The sequence below is a fragment of the Thrips palmi genome, unplaced genomic scaffold (genome assembly GCF_012932325.1).
Source record: "Thrips palmi isolate BJ-2018 unplaced genomic scaffold, TpBJ-2018v1 HiC_scaffold_12, whole genome shotgun sequence".
NCBI classification, from domain to species: Eukaryota; Metazoa; Arthropoda; class Insecta; order Thysanoptera; family Thripidae; genus Thrips; species Thrips palmi.
This window is the reverse complement of record NW_023144623.1, coordinates 592,361-615,497: the sequence shown is the minus strand read 5'-3', so window position 1 is coordinate 615,497 and position 23,137 is coordinate 592,361. Positions and strand designations below refer to the sequence as shown.

The following is a 23,137-nucleotide window of genomic DNA, read 5'->3' as shown; positions in this document are numbered from 1 at the left end:
CTTTGATGAAAATCGTCATCCGCGATTTTGGTATTAAGTGACAACAAATTTTTGCAATGCTTGACGGACATGCCACACTGTCAGCACGTTACTGATTTTTTACGTCGGTACGCATAGAAGTAATTTGTGCAACCATAAAACGTACCTAGCGTTTGATAAAGAACTAATTAGGAAGTGTTAAACAGTTAACTCTTCGTTCACGTTTATTCGCATTAATACACTTGCAAACCCGCGTGTAGGACAGGCATGCACTAGATAACGTGGGACAGATTCTCCCACGTGGGACGCGGTTTGTCCCACGCCTACAAAAGTGGAACGGGACACTTTGTCCTACGCTTCCAAGCGTTGGACAGTTTGTTCCACGTTATTTAGTATCCATCCCACACTTGGATTTGCAGTGTAATGTCAGGAAGGAAACTAGTCAAACTTCCTCAGAAAATACTTAGTGTTGTCCTTGCTGAAACAATTACGTAATTGTTGATAAATGAAAAGTCAGTAACGTACTCTGCAAACTCAAGTGTGTGCCAGGCACATTGTACGTCTTATGATTGTGGGCGTAGGAGGAATCCAGCACTGACAGCGTTGCAATCAGTTCTTTAATTCACTCTGAATACAAGAACATTCCAGTATGAAAAAGTACAATCGCACAAACGAACTTAAAGTTACAGATTCTTCCATTTTTATCCATTTACGAAGCCAGAAAAAAAATCTTCATACTGCAAAGAAACATTTTGGCCGCTTAGTAACAGTGCTCACACACAGTTTGAAGCTATGTTGGCACAGAACTTTCCTTATAAACTGCACAGAACTTGATAACTGTACAATTTGGCATCAATTTTTAGAATTCCAAGACAGTCAACTTCTCACAGGCAACGAGCGCAGTGGTCTTAAATCCGGTAGAAGTGAGATACTGGACAGACGGGAGCTAATTCTTGATATACAATATTTAAATTCCAGATTGGACAGAAATAAACCTAACTTAGGTGACAAATTACAACCGAGGGTCAGGTACCTCACCAGAACTCGAAGCGGAATTTTACTTGAGCCAGTGCTTGTCGCAGATGCTGCAAATGATTCGTGTCTTGAGGGTCGGGCTGCCCCCCTTGAGAGCCTCGGTGATCTCCTTCACTTGCTGCTTGCAGGACGGAACGCTGTGCCCCTTGGGTTCGCCCTCGTCACGGAACCTCAAGGGGGGGTCTCTCGACAGAACAAGGAATTTCAGAGAACGCAGGCCGCACTGCCCCAGCTTGGGGCCCAGGTCCTCGAAAAATTCGCCCGTCGCCAACGGTTTGGTAAGCTTCTGGCTGGTGGTCGAGATGTGCAGCTCTTGCAGGGTGGCGCCGTGGGCACGGATCAAGGACATGATGATGCTGTCTTTGTCTTCGCTGCACCCCCTGCCGCGGATGTTGAGGTACTCCAGGCCGCAATGGTGTGGCGGCAACGGCGGGAAGGACTTCATGCGGCTGTAGCTCAGCGTCAACCTGGTGCGACAAGCAAGAATGCAGACTGTAGAAAGAATGTACGAAATTTACGAAGGTACCTCGGGCAAGAGTGTTGCCGAAGGCACCTTCGTAAGTTCACGCAGAATCGACAAAGATTCACAATAAAAACTCAACAAAGAATCGCTTCGTAATACGAATAAAATGAAGGCGATGTAAAATCCACAAAGAAATGCTAAGCAAAATCCTCCGTAATATGAAGCAATTCTACAATGCCTTCATTTTCTGCGCACTTATGAGAAGCAAATGCTTCGTAGGCTTTTAAGAGTGTTCTCGGAAATTTACAAATATTTTAGGTCAATCCAAGAACTTTACAAAGGAACCTCTACACTGAGAATCTAAACGCTATGAGTATAGCGTCAATTGGTGCAATGCAAAAGCATTGCACATGAAGTGCAATGCCTCCCATTCCCCATGCATTAGCATAGAGCTTTTTCGGGAAGCATTGCACCAAAGGTGCAATATGGCTGTGGCATTGCACGTATGGTGCGATATCACAGCGCATTGCACCATACGTGCTATACTCGTAGCGTTTGGAATCTCAGTGTAGCAACATTTCTGGCCGTAGTACCGATCATTCATTCGATAAGAACCACCACAGTAAAAACTCCACGAAGAATTGCTTCGGATTACGAAGAAAACGCTTCGAAGAAATGATCCAGGAAGCGGAAGAAGGGAATAACTTGACTTATCCCCAAATTGAGTTTTTATTTTATTATTGTGCCTTAGAATGGTTTACATCATTACACCAAATTATTTGACTGAATTCCAAGCAGTTTAGGAGAAAATCCACATGGAAAAAGGGTATAACTCAACTTAACCCCTTATACAGTCTAAATTTCATTGGAAAATGGAGATAACTCAACCTTAGTCTACATGAGTCCGTTTGACAAATTGGCAAAAGGATGTAACTCAACTTGTGTTTTTATGGATCTAGTGTAAAAAGAATCAACTCAACTTAACCCCCCCTTAATTTTAAATTTCAATTTGGAAAAAAGAGCTAAGTCCAAAAAATACACCAGAGTAACATACACTTTATGCAGACTATTGTTCCACTTGACTTGTCTCAAAATTCCTCTTTGTTTAGGAAATATAAGGTGAGCTGACTCTGTTTTCCATTTCAACGGAAAGTGATAAGTCGCAGAAATCCTCTACGGAGTGACCTTACACTTTTGATTTTTTTTCCAAAATTTTACTAATGCTTTTTGAAATTATTAACATCTGCAACATTCATTTGTTTTGTTTTAGTTTTCCCTGCTAACAGTTTTTTGTTTCTCCTGAAAAATGGCCAAAATTGAGTTATCCCCTTCTTCCGCTTCCTGGATCAAATGCTTCGAGGCATTTTTTTTAAGAAGTCCGATCGTGGAACACGACCGATGCCGATTTCCTCCATTTTTTGGTCAAAGGCAGTCCTTGTGGGTCTAAGAAAGGCCACAAATTTTTTGGGCCGAAATATGCACCGTTCAGATTCTATGGGCAATTTTCGTTTTCTCTGACAACTTTTCACATAATATGGCCAAAATTGAAAAATCACCTTTCTGAGGCCTCTATGCACTCGATTGAGCTCAAAATGTGGTATCTTATGTAAAATCACGCGAGGAACACGAATCCGGTGCCCGTTTGTTGATAGGACAACCCAAACAGATGTTATGACTGTTTTTCAGGTTTTGTAGTGGTTTTTACTTTTCTTGGGGTTTTGGTGTTCGGCATCGATTTTCGCCAATCCGATGAGTGGATTTTATAGATAAAGGACCAATCTATCATACTACGAGATAAAAAGTTTGTGTACGCCGCGTGAAAAGCAGTGGCGCTGCAAAAATTGAAAAACCGTCATTTCTGGGTAGTTTTAGATCAGATAAGCCACCTTTCGCGTGACCGTCTCCGCCCCATATTCAGTCTAAATATTGTCCCAAGTGATGTCAGAGTTGGTGTGAAATTTCACCGCTGTAGCTCAAGTAGTTTGGAAATGGCAGCTTTCTAAAGTTTTGCAATCACGTAAGGCATTTACTTTAAGTAGAATTGCGGTAAATGTGAAGACTTGTCACAGATCGGGTAATAAATGAGATAGATGAGTGCGTCAAAGTTCTTTAAGCGTAATTTTGGACAAGGAATCCGATTTAAATCGGGCGGAAGGATCTGTAGTCTGAACAGCACTTCTTCACTTGCGTTTTACTTAACTTAACTTGGTGTTTTAAGTAACTTTGAATTATAAAAAAAGTGGAAGAAAAGCCAAGAATTTTCTGTGTTTAAACTATTCTGTAACCGTAATTAACTACAAAAAGACTATAGAATTTTATACAAAAAGTGTAGAAAAACTGCAGAAAAAGTACCAGTTTTTTCGCCCAACTGCAGTTTTGACTACAGTTTAAACCAATTTTACACTGCAGTGAATGTACTTATTAAACATAGTTGCACCTACAGAATTCACTTAAAAAACGAATGCAGTTAAATTGTAGTGTTAAAAGTACGTGTTTAAAAAATGAATTTGAACGTTCAATTTTCCTACTTCTGTTGCATTCTGTTGCCCCCTTCGACCTTCCTTGGCCAACTTCCTTCTCGTCTGATGATGAAATCAGATACTTTGCGGGGAATCGAACCTCGCACCTTTTGGTTGCGGACCAAGTGCCTTATCCACTGGTCTACGCCACCTGCCTGGGAAGGCCATCCACCCAACGCGATCACATAATAAGGCCTGGTGCCGCTGGCATTAGCAGGGAAACTCAGTTAGAACTGCAGTTTTTCTTCAGATTCTTCTGCACTCTCTAACCACGACACTACCATGCAGTCTAACTGCCTAAGAACTAGTCATCAACTTCACTTACTTCTGTACTTCTTATCTATTGTAGTGACTATAATTTAAACTAAGTCAAAACTGAAATCTTTCTGTAGAGGCGCTCTGTAATAAGGCTGAAGACCAGGAGAGCAATTTATTATTAGTTAAAAGTCAGTGATAAATGCACATAAATAGAAGTTTTCAACTCTAATACTTTTGCAGTTACTTTTGAATCCATAGTACTGTTCCAATACTGCAGTTTTTCCACTGAGTTCAAACTACACTTGAACTGCAGATCCTTCCACCCGGGTTTGCTGCTACGAAGACCCTAGGCGAACTCTGAAGTTGGAAAAATGGCCATTTTTATGTGGTTCGCACGAAAACGTAGTTTTAGAGTACACCTAGGGCCTTCGTACCGGCAAAATCGGATTCCTTGTCCAAAATTACGCCTAGAGAACTTTGACGCACTCATCTATCTCATTTATTACCCGATCTGTGACAAGTCTTCACATTTACCGCAATTCTACTTAAAGTAAATGCCTTACGCGATTGCAAAACTTTAGAAAGCTGCCATTTCCAAACTACTTGAGCTACAGCGGTGAAATTTCACACCAACTCTGACATCACTTGGGACAATATTTAGACTGAATATGGGGCGGAGACGGTCACGCGAAAGGTGGCTTATCTGATCTAAAACTACCCAGAAATGACGGTTTTTCAATTTTTGCAGCGCCACTGCTTTTCACGCGGCGTACACAAACTTTTTATCTCGTAGTATGATAGATTGGTCCTTTATCTATAAAATCCACTCATCGGATTGGCGAAAATCGATGCCGAACACCAAAACCCCAAGAAAAGTAAAAACCACTACAAAACCTGAAAAACAGTCATAACATCTGTTTGGGTTGTCCTATCAACAAACGGGCACCGGATTCGTGTTCCTCGCGTGATTTTACATAAGATACCACATTTTGAGCTCAATCGAGTGCATAGAGGCCTCAGAAAGGTGATTTTTCAATTTTGGCCATATTATGTGAAAAGTTGTCAGAGAAAACGAAAATTGCCCATAGAATCTGAACGGTGCATATTTCGGCCCAAAAAATTTGTGGCCTTTCTTAGACTCACAAGGACTACTTTTGACCAAACAAGCTAGGGCCCGCCCTTCCGTCGAACCGAGTTGCCAGCTCCGCTTCGCTGCGCCGGCAACTCGGTTCGACAGGGGGCCGGCCCAGCTTGGCCTGCCGGCGGCCTTTTCTCGGGCCTTCGGCCCTCGCATCAGACCCAACTTGGCCAGTCGAAGGCCCGGGCCTTCGGCCCGCTCGCATCACACACACCGTGAGCGGGTAAAGCAAAGTTATCGATGTACCATCGTGACTTAGGCCCGCCCTTCTATTCACAATATGCAATAGTCCTTACACTTTTTACTCCAACTGTCCTTAGAATATGCCCATTTCATTTGTCTCTTCGCCCTCATTCCGAAAATACCCATATTTGCCATGCTACTGCAACTCCTTGCAATAGAGGCATAGCAGGAGCGCAAAACGAGTCCGTCGCACTTTTTCCCATAACTCATGAAGGCGGGCTCCTGGACCCCCCTTCCGACCCCTCGTTGAAGAGGTCTTGCCAAGACCTATCGAAAACTTAAGTAAAAATTTTCAGTCGGTCGACCCCCTTTTTTGAAGATCCTGATGTGACTAATAGACGAAGTCGGGCTCCTGGACCCCTCCGACCCCTCGTTGAAAAGGTCTTGCTGAGACCAATCGAAATCTGCAATAAATTTTTTTAGTCGGTCGACCCCCTTTTTTGAAGATCCTGATCTGGCCAACTTGTAAAAGCGGCCGATGGAGTCGGGACCAGGCCCATTCATCTTGTCTCGTCGCCCCGATTCCAAAAATACCCCTATGTGCCCTGCTAGCACCAATAATGGCGGAAATCCCCCTCCCGCTCATGTAAACCATGATGCACCTGCAGCAGCCCTTGTGCGACCCGGACGGGATTTGCACCACCGGATTATTTGTTTGGACGGTACTCCTGAAGTACCCTCCAAATCTGGTTACTCTAGCTTAACTCCTTCCTTGTACACAGACGCCAACAACAACAACAACAACAACAACAACAACAACAACACACAGACACAAAGGCAAATGCATAGGCCCTCCCCCTATTTTTTGAATAGAAGGGCGGGCCAAAAATGGAGGAAATCGGCATCGGTCGTGTTCCACGATCGGACTTCTTAAAAAAAATGCCTCTTCGTATTACAAAGAAAAATCCTTCTGAAAAGAGAGCGTTTCTACAAAGCAATTCTACAAAGCCTTCATTTTCTTCGTAGTGTGAAGCAAATGCTTCGTAGGTATTAACGAGTGGTCAGAAGATTCTTGACTGAACCTTCCTACACTACAAATCCCAAGGGCAGACATCTCGCCACTCCAGAGGCGAGACATAAAAATCTCGCCAACTTTTGGTCAGACCTGAAAGTCTCGCCACAGAACGGTCAGACACAGAAATCTACCACAAAATGGCAAGACTTATGTGTCTGACCGCCACCTAAAGGCCGTAATGCGCCGGACGGTTACGGCCTCAAGGCCGTGGTCAGACACGAAAGTCTCGCCTTTGGACCAAAACTTGGCGAGACTCGCCATATTTTGGCGCCAAGTCTTTCTATCCAATTTGCAGTGTACCTGCGGAGGCGGGGCATGCGCCGAATGGATAGGGTGTGGTCCAGGCTGCCGCGGTAGATGTCCAGATCCTCCAGTTGCGGTGGCAGCGGCGGCGCTTCCTCCCACAGGTCGCCGGTCATCAGTCGGAGCTTCCGCAGCGACGGCATGTTGCGAACCACCTCCAGATGCTCTCGCTCCGCCTCCATCGCGTCCAGCTCCTCCAAGTGCGGCGCCACTGCCTGCAGGATCTGCAGGCTCCACCCGAGGTGACTGTAGCAGTGCAGGCGCAGCAGCTTACGCACCTGGGATGCAGAAAAATCCGTCGTAAGACCACTGCACTGCAAATGCAAAGGCGATACTTAGGTACACTTTATGGCGATACTCAATTGTATCGTCAAAAACGTCCTAAAAGTATCACCTTCGGACATTCGTTCGCGACGAATGAGACTTTTGACTTCATATTCATCACGATGTGAATTTCGCACTGTTCGTTTGAGCACTCAGGAGACCTTACAAATTAATTTAGGCCGGGCGTAGAAAAAACCATTTCTAGCAAAATACTATATGAGTATAGTATGAATTGACGTACAAAGAAAATACTTCGTAGACGAGCAATTTCTTCGCATTACAACCTAAATAATTTGTACGTTATACACTCAAAATGTTCCTAGTGACGGTTTAATGCGTGAATACGATGTCGCAGTCATTAGATCGTGACGAGGCTTTTTTCTTTAGGGGGTAGTACACACTAAATGTCATGTACAATTTTGTACGAGACATCACATTTTTAGTGCACACGAAATTTTCGTACAATTTTCGTTCGAAAAACTGCACCTATTTCGCCATTTTTGTACAAAATTGTGCAAAATTTTGTACACATTTGTACGAAAAGTTCGTATGCACAAAAAACTGTGATGTCTCGTACAAAATTTGTACAAAAGCATTTAGTGTGTACACTTCGGAGGGTTTAAAAATTCTGTTTCCAAAAATTATTTGCGGGCAGAGGAGGTAAGGCAGAGGAATGGCGGCTAGGCAGGCAGTCACGCCTATTAGATGTGTTTTGAAGTTCGATATACGTAACACGACATAGGCTGAAAATAACTCGTAAAACCCCCACACTGTCAGAAAATTCCGAAAAAAAATTATGGAAAAATCATGGAGTTTTTCCGAAACTTCTGCATGGTGCTCTCCATAAATGCAAATTCTGGGCTTTCTCCGAAAAGGTTCGGAATTTTGAACAAAATGCATGCTTCACTATCACAAAAAAAGGTTTGCAACCAGTTAAAAAAATGAGGGAAAGGTAAAAACCCATACTTGTTTACGTCAGTTTTCACGATATTAAGGGAAAGCTACAGGATATAAGTCAAATGAGCTCGAAGGAGATTGTCCCTTCTTTGACCATTTCAGACTAAAGAATGCTTCAGCGAAGGCCTCTTTAACACATCTGAGAAAAGACATGCATTTTACCTCCCACCAGGACCCCAGTAATGCTGCGAAGAACATCTGTTTAAGCCCTGAGAAAATCTCTCCGAAAAAGATGGAAAATGAATGGAGTCTCCACGAACGTGATTGTAGGGGTCCTCTCCATAAAATTTCGGAGCTGATTTCTGACAGTGTACGTACGGCCTGACTTATAGTTTAGAAGGGTTCAACAACAGTGGATGGTTCGCTTCAGAGGGACGCAAATGACGTATGAACCGTAAGTCTATGCTTGAGTCAAGGATACACACTAGATGTTTATGTACAATTTTGTACGTGGTGATGCATAATTTTAAACTTGTGTTCCGTCGTGCATAAAACTGTGCGTGAATTTGCATAAATTCATGCATTTTCACGCATAATATTATGCAAATTCCCCGCATGCACAAAATCGTGCAAGTGGCACGTACAAAATTCTACATAAAACATTTAGTGTGTAGACTCACAGTTAAAGACGTTACGCAACCCGACATAAAGCATACACACATAACACAAGAAACTGTTCCGTGCATTAAAATAGGGGGCATCTTGGCGCAAGGGCCACGCTTGATTTCAGGCGTAAAAGCTAAAACCTCATGGAAGCGGAGAGCACCCACCACTACGCATTAGTTTAACCGGTGTACTCACAGGGTTGCGGCGGGCACGCTCCAACGCGGTCTTCATTTGCTGAGTCATCTCTTTCTCCTTGGGAGTGTCCTCGTCGTCACTTTCACTATCATAATTGGGCTGGATGTGGTCCAAGTTCATGGCGATGCCCGGTGAAGCACGGGGAAGCGGAGCGGGGCCAGACGCGGCCGCCTCCTCCGAACCAGTCGACACCTGGAGGGAAACGAGACAAAGCACACTTAAATACTATGTGCGACTTAAGCACATGGTCTCACACAACATGACACGCTGAGGCGAGCGTGACAACAAAATGTCACATGTGTATCAGCCATGAATTACAGCTTAAGCGCACCCAAACGACACAAAGCTCAAAAGTAGCGTGACATTTCTGCAAGCTCGTGTCAACGTGTCTCGGAGTGCACTGCAAGAAAAAGAGTGAATAGTACAACAAATGTACAACAAATACTGTACAATAAAAGTACTCCAGCCACTGAGAATGAAAGAGTCACCACCATCACCCTTTCATTGGGTAACGCACGCACCGTTGCCCAAATTTGGGTGACGAGCCAGCGGTGACCAAATTTTGCGCAGTCATAAAATCGTCGCCCAAATTTGGGTAACGTCGTCGGCGACGCCGTAAGGTCCCCGATGACGCTCTTCCGGGGCCACCACGATGACCCAATGTGGCGTTGAGGCCTCCGGTCATCGTGGTGGCCCCGGAAGGACGCCATCGGGAACCTCACGGCGTCGTCGACGGACGGCGTTGCCCAAATTTGGGCGACAAACGCCTGTTACCAAATTTCGGGTGATGAATTTTCCGTCACCAAAATTTGGGCAACGAAGTTGCATCACCCATTTAAAGGGTGATGGTGGTGACCAATTCATTCTCAGTGAGGGATCAAGTACAACGAGAATTCTACAAACCACAACGAGGCCTGGACTGCATAGCACACCTTATGCCGGTTCCATTATACTTTGTCAACCACTCAGCTCAGGAGTGTACACAGGATTACTGATTACCAGTGATTACCTACGAAAATACTCTAAAAACTCAATAATTTTGGCCAGCTGATCATTTTGGCACATTTTCATAAGAAAACCCCCCAAAATCCGATAAAAACGGCGAAAATAGCCAGTTTAGGCGCGTGATTACCAATGATTACTGGACGAAGTGGACGCACGATTACAAGAGTGGCTGACCCCTCGCTTTGAGCAACGATTGTTGCACTTTGAAAGTACAATAAATTCCTAACAAAATATCTGCCAGAAATTTGTGTACTTTTGTTGTTGTTTTTTTCTAGCAGTGTGCGGTCACCTTGTTGATGAGTCCGTCGGCGTGCAACTGGAAGAGCATCTCCCGCAGCAGCGGCTCCAGGTCCGGCCGGCTCTCGCCCAGCGGCACTTTGGCCCTCCACTGGGAGTCCTTGGCGCGCAGAGTCATCTCCAGAGTGCCCGTGGCGGCCTGCAGCTGGGCCCAGTCCTCGCTCCGCCAGGGTGCAACCTGGGCCTCCAGAGCCTCGCCGCAACGCGCGCAGATCTTGTGCGCGGCGGACGGGCAGGCCTCTGAGGGCCTCAGGTCGCACTGCCGGCACCTAAACCGACCCCACCTGGAAAGTGATGGACGATGAAGGCTATCACCAGGCACACACTTCCACGCGTCCTGATAGAATAATCATAACTGTCAGAGCAGATTTAGAACTATCTTAACTGCAGAGGTACCTATAGGTGTACACACTAAATGTCATGAGACATTTTTTGTCCCACGATTTATGCTATTTTAAGCACAGCCGACGCTGATTTAATTTTGTTCCCGCCTGGCGACACATTTTGTCCGACGCCTGCTGCAAATTGTACTTTCACTAGACAATTTGTCCCGCCTGGCGGACACAACATTGCATCACCACTGGGTGTGCTTAAAATTGCATCATTCATGGGCGAAAAGAAGTCCCATGACATTTAGTGTGTGCTATCTTCACTGCAAATCAGAGAATCTCGATACATCTGAAATACAATGTCCACTTATTTATATAAGGATTAAACATTGTAACAAGCCCTTCGGCGAGTAATTTTATGAAGTATGTTGCCGTCACGGACTTTGAGAAGTCACCGCTTTTCACGTGATGTGCAACTGGAATAGTTCACAATTGACACAAAAATAGAGGATTGTCTTGGATCTGCTCTGACAGTTAGGGTCGTCTTAGATCTACCCTGGAACTTAGGATTATTCTGTTCAGACGCGTTTACTTATCATCCTGAAACATGCTCACGAAGTAATTGAAAGCATGTGAAGGTACAAACTATACGATGGAACAGTTCGGAAACTTAGCAAGTCATTTCTTACGCTTCTGCACGCTCAAAATATTTTGTTTTGACAACCTCTTCTTGTTTGTAAAGTGTAGTCGCAAATGTCTTGAGGGTGAGCATTCACACACCAAGGCTATACGTGTGGCGTTAATTGGTGAAATGCGTTTCAACCCGGTTTCATCAAACGAATACTTTCCAATCGCACGGACTTCCCGTGCATCAGAATAGGACATATTGCACGCAAGGCAGTGCAGCATACGCGACGTGCTTGGTTCACAGTGTTCAAAATAATTGTGTGTACGGTAGGGGATCTCCAAATTTGGGGTACATTCAAGAAGTTGGAACGATTTATGTCACAAACTACACGGTAAAACCTGGGATTCGAACGATATTCCGGTGAAGTGGTATTATCATGTAAACGGAAAGGTAGCGTAAATCACCACACTCTCTGCACGTTATTGACTTTTTGCTCACTTTCTCAGTACTTATGCAAGTGATTTGTGCAACCATATGTTTCCTTTTTATAAAGAACTACTAAGAAAAGGATAAATAATGTACTGAAAATTTTGTTTGGTACATAATTTTACAAAGGAAATTAGTCATTACTTACTTAGAAAATACTCAGTACTTGTTATTGCTGTTTATACGAATACGTAATTAATGAGGAAAAATACGGTAACGTGCTGAGAGTGCAGTGATTCACGTAGCGTAAGGGAGGGTGGGGCAGTTTGAAACAGAATTTGGAATTTCGTTATTATACACTGAGAATGAAAAAGTCATGATCAATACTCAATTTTGGGCGAGGTATACTTTATCACCCAAATTTGGGCGAGGATTGCTTCCTCGCCCAAATTTGGGCGAGGAAGGCTTTCTCGCCCAAAATGGGTGAGGAAGGGTGTACAGTCGACTCCCGTTAGCTGGCAGGGCAACCGGGAGGCGCGTTGGACAACTAACGAGAGGCCCGGGCAGGTAGGCCAGGCCCAGCCCGGCTGAGGGTCTGGCCGGCCGGCGAGGGATTACCGGCGGCTTGATCCCCTCGCTTGTCGTGTACTATTCCAGAAGAAATATAAAAAAAATTTCTGTTCATTTTTCAAACGATCTTTTAAAATCAATGCATAGATGAGTTAAAAAGACACAGGTTTAAAAAAAACCGCACCCCAAAATTCGAATTTTTACCATAACGGTCGGCATGTCCCGCCGGTGGTCAGCTAACGGAGGCCACTGGTCCGGGCGTATGCATCACGGAATGACAGATTTGCGTTGCATTTTGTTCTTGACTGTGATAAAAAAATTGAAGACTCAGCAACTCGTCAAAAAGTCAAAAACAAAATCCAACGAAAATCTGTCATTCCGTGATGCATACGCCTGGACCAGTGGCCTCCGTTAGCTGACCGACGGGACATGCCGACCGTTATGGTAAAAATTCGAATTTTGGGGTGCGGTTTTTTTTAAACCTGTGTCTTTTTAACTCACCAATGCATTTATTTTAAAAGATCGTTAGAAAAATGAACAGAAAAAGTTACAATATTTCTACTGGAATAGTACACGACAAGCGAGGGGATTAAGCCGCCGGTAATCCCTCGCCGGCCGGCCAGACCCTCGGCCAGGCTGGGCCTGGCCGCGCTGCCCGGGCCGAGGTGGTGGGGATGACTCCGTGCCAACTATCGAATGGTCAAGGGTGGTCAGCTAACGGGAGTCGACTGTATCAGCTACCCATCTGGCCCCATAGTATTATGACCCAAATTTGGGTAAGGAAACCTTCCTCACCCAAATTGGGCGAGGAAACTTTCCTCACCCAAATTTGGGTGATAAAGAATTCCTCGCCCAAAATTTTAGTCATGATCATGACTCTTTCATTCTCAGTGTAATCGTACTGTCTGTGTATATGCTGCGTGTTTGCACTAGATTAATAGTATGACGCATTAGGGTGATTCCACGCCAACTGAGTCAGTCACAAAACGGCATGGTCTCGGATCGGGACGAAACTTACGCAAATCGTAGGTCTAGTAGTGGGATGACAAAATCCAAAAGCGTTTGGCCGAAAAATATCTAGAAGCCGAGATATTGAGAGGTTAAATATGGTGCCGGGACAGCGACACGGAGACAGTTTTTCGCTCGCAGTTTCGGTAATATCCATCGGATCGAGAAACCAAGCATACCGTTGGAAAGAGGAGAAAATTTCACAAAAAGTACTTCCTTTACTTTCTTTTAAAAAGTAAAAATAGTGTTTGATACGAAATAACCTTACCTTTGATTTATCGTAGAAAGTTAGTTGCACCACCAAATTTGCTGGGAAACGTCTTAAAAAATTCCCCGTGAAACAAAGATAAGAAAAAGATCAACCACAAAAAGTACTATTTCTCGTTCCCGAGATATCTGCATTTAACTATCTTGAAGTAGCGTTGCGAGTTCAAGCTCGCGCGGCGGACGAGGTATGAGAAATCCTGCGGCGCGCGCATCAGTAGGTACGTCGCTAAATGACCCGAATTAGAGCAAAACGTACATTTTGAGCCACAATACTGACAAAGTGGCGTACGAAACGTGCAAGGAAGAGTGTGTGAGGCGGACATAGCTGTGGATGTGGTCAAAATCACAAATGCAACGGTTGTAAACAACCCAGTGTGCCGCAGGATTTCTCATACCTCGTCCGCCGCGCGAGCTTGAACTCGCAACGCTACTTCAAGATAGTTAAATGCAGATATCTCGGGAACGAGAAATAGTACTTTTTGTGGTTGATCTTTTTCTTATCTTTGTTTCACGGGGAATTTTTTAAGACGTTTCCCAGCAAATTTGGTGGTGCAACTAACTTTCTACGATAAATCAAAGGTAAGGTTATTTCGTATCAAACACTATTTTTACTTTTTAAAAGAAAGTAAAGGAAGTACTTTTTGTGAAATTTTCTCCTCTTTCCAACGGTATGCTTGGTTTCTCGATCCGATGGATATTACCGAAACTGCGAGCGAAAAACTGTCTCCGTGTCGCTGTCCCGGCACCATATTTAACCTCTCAATATCTCGGCTTCTAGATATTTTTCGGCCAAACGCTTTTGGATTTTGTCATCCCACTACAGTCAACTCCCGTTAGCTGACCACCCTTGACCATTCGATAGTTGGCACGGAGTCATCCCCACCACCTCGGCCCGGGCAGCGCGGCCAGGCCCAGCCCGGCCGAGGGTCTGACCGGCCGGCGAGGGATTACCGGCGGCTTAATCCCCTCGCTTGTCGTGTACTATTCCAGTAGAAATATTGTAACTTTTTCTGTTCATTTTTCTAACAATCTTTTAAAATAAATGCATTGGTGAGTTAAAAAGACACAGGTTTAAAAAAACCGCACCCCAAAATTCGAATTTTTACCATAACGATCGGCATGTCCCGCCGGTCAGCTAACGGAGGCCACTGGTCCAGGCGTATGCATCACGGGAATGACAGATTTTCGTTGGATTTTGTTTTTGACTTTTTGACGAGTTGCGGAGTCTTCAATTATTTTATCACAGTCAAGAACAAAATGCAACGCAAATCTGTCATTCCGTGATGCATACGCCCGGACCAGTGGCCTCCGTTAGCTGACCACCGGAGGGACATGCCGACCGTTATGGTAAAAATTCGAATTTTGGGGTGCGGTTTTTTTTAAACCTGTGTCTTTTTAACTCATCTATGCATTGATTTTAAAAGATCGTTAGAAAAATGAACAGAAAAAGGTTTAATATTTCTACTGGAATAGTACACGACAAGCGAGGGGATCAAGCCGCCGGTAATCCCTCGCCGGCCGGCCAGACCCTCGGCCGGGCTGGGCCTGGCCTACCTGCCCGGGCCTCTCGTTAGTTGTCCAACGCGCCTCCCGGTTGCCCTGCCAGCTAACGGGAGTCGACTGTACTAGACCTACGATTTGCGTAAGTTTCGTCCCGATCCGAGACCATGCCGTTTTGTGACTGACTCAGTTGGCGTGGAATCACCCATTATCTAGACTAGAAAACGCCCGCAGACGCTCACAAGTTCGCTCAACGTTTATAATAAGGTGAAACTCCAACCCTTGCATCTGTTTCAAACTGCCCCAGGCCGGGGCAGTTTGAAAAAGCGATGGTGCAGTTTGAAACAGCTGTATGGAAGTCAAAACGGGCCAAGAAGAGCCGCGTACACAACTCTAATAGATTCAAATGGACTCTAATAGATGTTCCCATGCGAGTGCTGACATTTTGCCGAACTTTTTCAACATTTTTAATAATAATTTAAAAGCCAAAATAGCCCATTTTTTAAAATGCGATTTTTTTGAAAATTTGTATGGCAATAGACTTGTCTTAGAGAGACGAACAAAAGTTGTTAACACACATTACTGTTTTTGAGTTGAAATAAAGGCCTTTTTCGGCCCACAAAGTTTACAGCATGGAATGTTGCAATTTGATGCAAGTCACGGGTGAAACATACAACGTCTCCATTGATGCGATCTGGAATTACGAACTTCCATCATTATGCTCGCTTTCCATAATATAAAACGTTTTTTCTAGTGATATTGCTGTGTTTCTAACTGCCCCATCCACTTCTGTTTCAAACTGCCCCAGAGGGCACCATTCCAGTTGTGCTGCTCCCCGCCGGAATTGGTGAGGGCTACGTTAGTGTCCGAGGGTGCGTTACGTTAATCTAATAAAGTACTAAAAGATGAAGTAAGTGCGCGCGAGATGATTGCTCACGAGCGAAACCCAGACGGAAACTGCGGTGATTTAGAAATTTAAGTTTAGGCCAATTTCAATGGTACCGAAGTTTCACCTTTCTTTCAAGGCCACTAAAGTGCACCTTTGACGACCGTTTCGATCGCAAATCAGTAAGATCATGAAAATAGAAGATTGTGCACACTCACATTTCCTCCGGCAGCCCTCATTGCTTTAATATTGGTGTTTGTTTCAAACTGCCCCTGTTTCAAACTGCCCCACCCTCCCTTACACACTAAATGTCATGGGACTTTTTTTGTCCCACGATTTATGCAATTTTAAGCACATCCGACGCTGATACAATTTTGTTCCCGCCTGGCGACACATTTTGTTCGACGCCTGTTGTTAACTGTACATTCACTACACAATTTGTCCCGCATCACCACCGGGTGTGCTTAAAATTGCATCATTCAAGGGACAAAAAAAGTCCCATGACATTTAGTGAATAAAATAGCGTGGAATTGTTCGCCGACTGCGCAAATGCCACTTACTTGATAATCAGCTGAACCACCGGATAGCAGTCTGGAAGCTGCGCAGGGACTGCCAGAAATATCTAGAATTAAGAAATAGGGGCCGAGGCATTAATCCATTAGAAGATATGACAGTAAAAACTTTTATCCAAATTGAGTTTTTATCTTATTATTGTGCCTCAGGATAGTTAGCATCTTTACGCCACAAGTTTGACTCAATCCCCAGCAGTTTGGGAGAAAATCCACATGGAAAATAGATAAACCTGAACTTGCCTCCTTTCGGTCTAAATTTCATCGGAAAATGGATTCAACTCCACCGAAATCCACATGACTCCGTTTCACAAAATAGCAATAGTGTCTTCATGAATCCAATGTAAAAGGAATCAACTCAACTTAATGAATCTAATTGTGAAAAGAGTCAACTCAACTCCGAAGTCATTTTCAAAAACTAATGGAAAAAGGAGGTAAAAATTTTCCACAGCAAAATAGAGTGTACGCAGACCTTAACTCCACTTAAGTTGTCTCCATATTGAATCTCGTTTGTTAGAACCAAGTAAACATGGTTCCTTAGTACATTCTAACGTAACGATTTAAACGACAGAAACCGTCTGCAGAGTCATGTTACACTTTTGAAAATGTTTCCAGTTATAACTGATGCTTTATTTTGGTACAAAAAACAATTACATTATTTATCTGAAAGGATTTGATTTTCCCTGCAGACATTTTTTTGTTTCTCCTGAAAATTGAGTTATCCCCTTCTTCGGGTTCATGGATCATTTAGACTTGCAAATACGTACTTTTTTATCCCGGGGACAGGAGCTCCTGACATCGGGCTGCTGAAGGCACTCCAAGCAAAAGCAGTGACCGCAAGGCAGCGTCTTCGGGCGACGCTCCGCCAGATCGTAAGGCTTCGAGCAGAGAAGGCACTCCATGACTGCGAAAAACACGTGAACACGGTGCACGGAAAATTTAGACTTAATGGAAAGGAGACATTCATTATAGTGGTTTAAATATTCCAAGAGAGCCTCTGGAATTTCAATGCCTATCCAAGTGAGTGACAGTATCACGCATGTCTCACACTTACAAGCGTGGAAAAGGGGTTGTCTCCACTGTGGCAAAAAGCTACGGAAAATTCTGTAAACAGCTTGTGGTAATCCTCCGTAGCCCCCTTGTCAATATTCTCCGTAGGACTATACAGTCTTCCACGTCCTACGGAGAATACTGTAAGAGCCTACGGAGAATATTGATAAGAGGGCTACGGAGAATCCTGGCAAAAAATTAACAGAATTTTCCGTACCTTTTTGCCACAGTGCCTCAAGCGTGGGACCCGTGACATTGAGCCTCGGCGAACACATGGGAGCAAGTGTGGGACAAACGTGGTTCACACCATGCTCACACTTGTGTCAGACAAAATGTACCACGCCCACAAGAATGTAGACTCACCCTTAAATTTTGCAGTGAATTCAGACTTAAAACATCTGAAATTTTGGCTTCGAAGAGGCTTAAATTTTGGCCAAGAGAACAGTCTGATTCAGACTGCAAAATTGAAATACTTCGATTAAGGAATCACTTTAAACTCAGACAACGGGACAAAAAGTTTGGACCCAAGTCTGAACTACAAGCCAGACCATGGACTTCGACACACTTTAAGTCTCCTTGATTTACAAACGCGAGTGTGCGCATGACTGGGCACCCGAGGCCCAGGTTACCCCCACTCTGTCCTCAGCCAGCGTAACGTTACGTTTAACATAATAAAAATGAAAGCAACATATAGCAGAAGTACACACAGTACATTGGGTCAAGGAAAGCGTTTACCTGATGATAATTTGAGTAACTGCGCTGCTGGAGAGGGCGGTGGGCTCTGGTCCAGCGTAACGCTTCGTAAAATAGGGGGCAAAATTATCTGTCACAGAAAGTTCCTTTAGTGACCGAAATTCAACTCTTTAAAGATGAATTTATTCTCAAAGTTTAGAGCCCCGACTCCTAACTTTCTGAGCTATGGAGATTTACGTAAACTTTGAGTCGTTTCTCCCAATTATATTTTACTTCCTATTTAATGTTCAACGCCGTTTTCAAGTGGTGTCTCAAAATTACAATTCGCACTGCTGCGTCTCCTGTTACTGACAATGTTTCTTGGTTTCATCAATTGCAGGGATTGGGCACGATAGTCAACTTTTTCATCCTACTTCTACAGTAGCGAGATGTGCAATTTGTAGGCGAAGAAGAAGATTGAAGAATTGCTTTCACAAGAACAATTCCCAACTCACCAAAATCCGCCAGTACTCTTGCCTAGTTAGCGCGGGAAATTGCTGAAAGAAGCGTTGTTCATTTGCCACACGAAAATATGTTAAGAAAAGAGAAAAAAATCTAAATTTCAAAAGAAACCATAATTTCGTTTTTTTTGTGAAGTGCAGTGTTTAACACATTTGAGACGCCTCAACTGTCACCCGACCGGGAGTACCGGCTGCCTCACTGTGGCTAAAAGCTACGGAAAATTCTGTAAACAGCTTGTGGTAATTCTCCGTAGCCCCCTTATCAGTATTCTCCGTAGACTACACGGTCTTCCAGGCCTTACGGAGATGACTGTGCGGTCCTACGGAGAATACTGTTAGAGCCTACGGAATATATTGATGAGAGGGCTACGGAGAGTCCTGGCAAAAAAATTAACAGATTTTTCCGTACCTTTTTGCCACAGTGCTTACAGCGGCCTCTAGGCTCATCGAGGGAAACAACACTGCAATGCCAGTGGTAATTTGGCAAGCCGTTCTGAATGCTAAAACTTGGCAAGCTTGGCCCGGTAACACTCTCCAGCCTGCCAAAATTTGGCAAGCTTATGAAGAGTACCGACCAAAGCTTGCCAAATTTTGCCATTCAAAAAGGCTTGCCAAATTTGTGGCAAGCAAACTTACGACGAAGAAAAAATGCAGCGTCACCTCTTCGTTGTGAGTGCGGATCGAAAATGTGATAAACTTAACAAATTATTTTGACAGCGTTCATGACCCGTTACCAAAATCTGCTTAATGGTACAAAAACATTATTTGTAATACATATGAACGGGTACTTAAACATCAATGTTTTTTACTGACCTACACACGTTTGTGTGACAGTTCCTGAGAAACGAAGCGTTACGCGTGATTGGCCCCTGGAAAGTCGGCAACCGGCGTGTCCGTCGACTAGAACCGTCAACGGGGGTAACTTGGGACAGTCTGCCGTGGATAGCTTGTTGGTGCTGCCATTCAGCGACGGGGGTTCCTAGCATTAAACCCGCGGCAGGGTTTTGTTTCAGAGGCCCCAGACTACGCGTGGAAAGGTGCATGACATCACAATTAGTATTTGAGAAACAGGAAACTACTTAATAGGGTTTTTGACAAAATATGTAAATCATTGACAAGTTGACCCTAGTGCAAGGAGTGAAATGCAGATTTGGTGGATTAGTCTCTCTGGGTTGTTAGATCATACACAGACAATAAGGGGTATTGAAATGCACGTTTTTTTGAATTCCATACCGGCACACTCGGAAAAGGGTTCATTCTTACCTAAAACCACCGCAAACCAAATTTGAGACCGATCGAAAAATATTTAGGGGTCGCTACAATGGCTGAAAGTTGTAAATTTGACGTAATTTTTGAAACTATACAACTTTGGAGTATTTGAAGCCCTGCGCAGCCGGTGTTGGTCCTAGCTTGTTGCCCCCGGAGACTTTTTTTTCCGGGATCCAGGCCGACCTAAAGAACCCTACGGGACAGGGCTGGGAAATACCTAGGTAAAAAGTACCTAGGTACTGTACCTAGGTACTTTTTTGGTACCTATAACTGTACCTATGTACTCAAGTCACAATTGTAACTGTACCTGTACCTAGGTACATTTTGGGCAGTAACTTTACCTAGAACTGCAGGTACTTTTACAGGTATTTTTGGGCGCGAAGGGGGGAAAAAAGGGGGGGAAAAAAAAGGGGGGAAAACGGGGTTTAATTTGGGAAAGGGAAAATTTGGCCCCCCCCTTTTTCCCAAAAAAAACCAAAGGGGGGGGGGGCCCGGGGGGGGGAAAATTTAAAAAAAAAAGGGGAAAGGGGGGGAAAAAAAAAAACCCTTCCCAAAGGGAAAGGGACCCTGCCCGTTTGGGGGGCCCGGGGAAAAAGAAAGGGGAAATTTTTTGGCCCTTCCCCTTTTTATGTGCCCTCCCCCCCTTTTTTCCAAAAGGGTGGCGGGCGGTCCCGCTTTTTGCACTGCCAAGGTTAAACCGGGCAGGGCCCGGGGGCCCCTTGGGGAAACTGGACACCCTCGGGGGGGCTTCTTTGGGGTTTTTGCCCTGGCCCGGCCCCATCCCTTTGGAAGCGGGGGTTTTAAGGATGGTCCCTTTTTGGACCCGGCCGGCGATGCGGCTTTTGCCAAATTTTTGGGTTTTGTTCGGACACAAGGTTGGCTGAAAAGGGCCGGCCAAGAAAAGGGGGGCCCGAAAAACCCGGGGAATTTTTTTGGTTCGACTCTTGTTGAAATAAAAAATGGGGGAAATTTTAAAAAGCCTTTGGCCCTTACCAAAAACTTTTGCCCTTCCCGTCACAAGGAAATTCTAAACAGCGCCCCGGGCCGGTTCGGGGGGTGCGCTGGGGGGAAAAACTTCCCGGGTAAAAATGAACGGCTTTTTTCCCTAAAAAAAATTTTTTAAAATTTAAAGGCCCGGGGGCCTTAAAAAAATTTTAATTTTTCCCGGCCCGTTTGGCCCTTTTTTTTTCCCATTTTTTTCCCCAAGGAAAATTTTTGGGGGGGGGGTTTTCCACGAAATTTTTTGGGGATGTAAAAATTTAAAAAAAAATTTGGGGGCTTTGGTTTGGGAAAAGGGCCCCCCATTTAACCCTCGGGGAACGTGGCAGCGCTCAATTCTTTTTTCACCCTAGTCGGCCCCGGCCCGGGGAAAATGGGGTTTGTTGGGAAAAAAGGGGAAGGTTTTTTCCCCGACCCCCAAAAGGGGTTTTTCTCTTCTGAGCCCAAAAAGTTTTTGCGGGGGTTTTGGGTTTTTTTCCCCTTTGGGGGGTTTCGGGAAACTTTTAAATTTTTTTAAAAAACCCCCTTTTGAAAAGCGGCGGCCGGAAAACTGGAACCCCCCCAAAATTCCCGGGGCACCTTCGGGAACTTTTTTAAAAAATGGTTTTTCAAACCCTTGGCGCGATTCTCAAAAACCCCCCGAGCCGTAGAAAAGCCTAAAATTTCACCCGGGGGAACTTTTCCCCCCAAGGCGCCCGGGTTCCCGGGAAAAAGGCCCTTTTTTGGAAAAAAAGCCCAGGAAAGAGTAAAAACCATTTTTTTTTAATTTTAAATTAAATAAAATATTTTTCAATTTTAAAAAGGGCCCTTTTGGAGCAAAACCAAAAACTTAGATTGTTTCCCCTAAACCGGCCTTTAAAAAAAAATTTTTCCCCAATCCAAAAATCCCCCTTGGGTTGGGAACCCGGTGCCCAAAAACCCCCTAGGGTAACCCCCCTCAAAAACCCCTGAAAGCGGAGAAAAATACACTTTTTTGAGCGTAAAATGGACCCAGTTCCGTTATCATTCGCTCAAAATGCATCCCGTAGGGTTCTTTTGGTCGGCCTGGATCCCGGGAAAAAAACGTCTGCGGGGGCAACAAGCTAGGACCAACACCGGCTGCGCAGGGCTTCAAATACTCCAAAGTTGTACAGTTTAAAAAATAACGTCAAATTTACAACTTTCAGCCATTGTAGCGACCCCTAAATATTTTTCGATCGGTCTCAACTTTGGTTTGCGGTGGTTTTAGGTAAGAATGAACCCTTTTCCGAGTGTGCCGGTATGGAATTCAAAAAAACGTGCATTTCAATACCCCTTAACAGACAATAACGTTCGCGAAAGGGCGTTGATTATAGTTTTCCCATCTTCGGTCCAGACTTCAATTTATCAAAAATCGAAATTTTACGGGGTAACTTGGGACAGTCTTTTCCTCGTGTCGCCAGCAGTCCCAGCCTTCTAGGAGTTGACTGACCCGGTCCATAACACAACTTAAACTTCGGATTTTACGCTGCTGATGGAAAGAGATGCCTTGCTCTGCTGTTTTGTCTTCTGGTAATCTATCTTTTAAGATTTTCAGAAAATGCTTGGATAATACCAGTAGAAAAAGGAGTTCCACGTGGAGCACTAGATGTAGTCAAATATCGGTCCTACAAGAGTTCACACTAATTTCTTATGCACTTTTTTTAGTGCATAACCTTATGGATAATTAAGTAATGCATAAGTTATGCATAATTTTCTGCATAACTAATGCATGATTTATCTTTTTGATCAAATTGTGCGTAATGTTACGTATAATTCGCAAATACATGCTAAATAATGCATAAGATCAGTGTCAAAAACTGCTTAAAATTATGCAGTTTTCCTCTTCTGACAAATTGTGCATAGTCTATGTAAATTAAACAGAGAGAAGTTTATAATACGCAAGATTGAAAATACAAATAAGCTTGTCAAGGCTGATATCAAGAAAAATTGTCAGTCTCACTCATCGCTTTGCCGAGCGCCCCTGTGATGGGGAGGGTAGGCAAACCCGCCGGACAGAGGTGGTGGCGGGTTTGCCTACCTCCTTCAATGTTCTTTTTATCCCACGTTTACGGTGGGGCGAGCGCGAGGGGACAAGATGAGGGTTCG

General features: G+C 44.3%; 1 protein-coding gene across 13 annotated transcripts; it reads right to left on the bottom strand.

Moving 5' to 3' along the window:
• Nucleotides 1-577: 577 nt before the first annotated feature.
• On the bottom strand, nucleotides 578-19,610 carry LOC117640311. 13 transcript variants are annotated; one of them, XM_034376725.1, is made up of 9 exons: nucleotides 19,173-19,351; nucleotides 18,758-18,799; nucleotides 18,306-18,393; nucleotides 17,288-17,424; nucleotides 16,512-16,573; nucleotides 10,330-10,621; nucleotides 9,036-9,227; nucleotides 6,951-7,231; nucleotides 578-1,481 (listed from the first exon to the last, which is right to left on the bottom strand). In XM_034376725.1, the coding sequence occupies exons 4-9, from the start codon at nucleotides 17,420-17,422 to the stop codon at nucleotides 1,037-1,039; spliced, it is 1,407 nt and encodes a 468-aa protein (XP_034232616.1). In that variant the 5' UTR covers nucleotides 17,423-17,424; nucleotides 18,306-18,393; nucleotides 18,758-18,799; nucleotides 19,173-19,351; the 3' UTR covers nucleotides 578-1,036. The 13 variants fall into 13 exon arrangements, with proteins under 13 accessions (XP_034232616.1, XP_034232604.1, XP_034232611.1 ...); XM_034376713.1 differs by having other exon boundaries at nucleotides 19,193-19,225; XM_034376720.1 differs by lacking the exon at nucleotides 18,758-18,799.
• Between the last annotated feature and the right edge of the window lie 3,527 nt (nucleotides 19,611-23,137).

Bases quoted from the DNA above. Each gene is read 5' to 3' on its own strand.
- LOC117640311 (XM_034376712.1), bottom strand. From the start codon at position 18,173: ATGCGCACACTCGCGTTTGTAAATCAAGGAGACTTAAAGTGTGTCGAA. The intron at 17,466-18,060 runs GTGATTCCTTAA...CCTTTCCATTAA, and splicing joins TCCCGTTGTCTGAGTTTAAA to GTCTAAATTTTCCGTGCACC. The intron at 16,574-17,287 runs GTACGTATTTGC...TCTTAATTCTAG, and splicing joins CCTGTCCCCGGGATAAAAAA to ATATTTCTGGCAGTCCCTGC.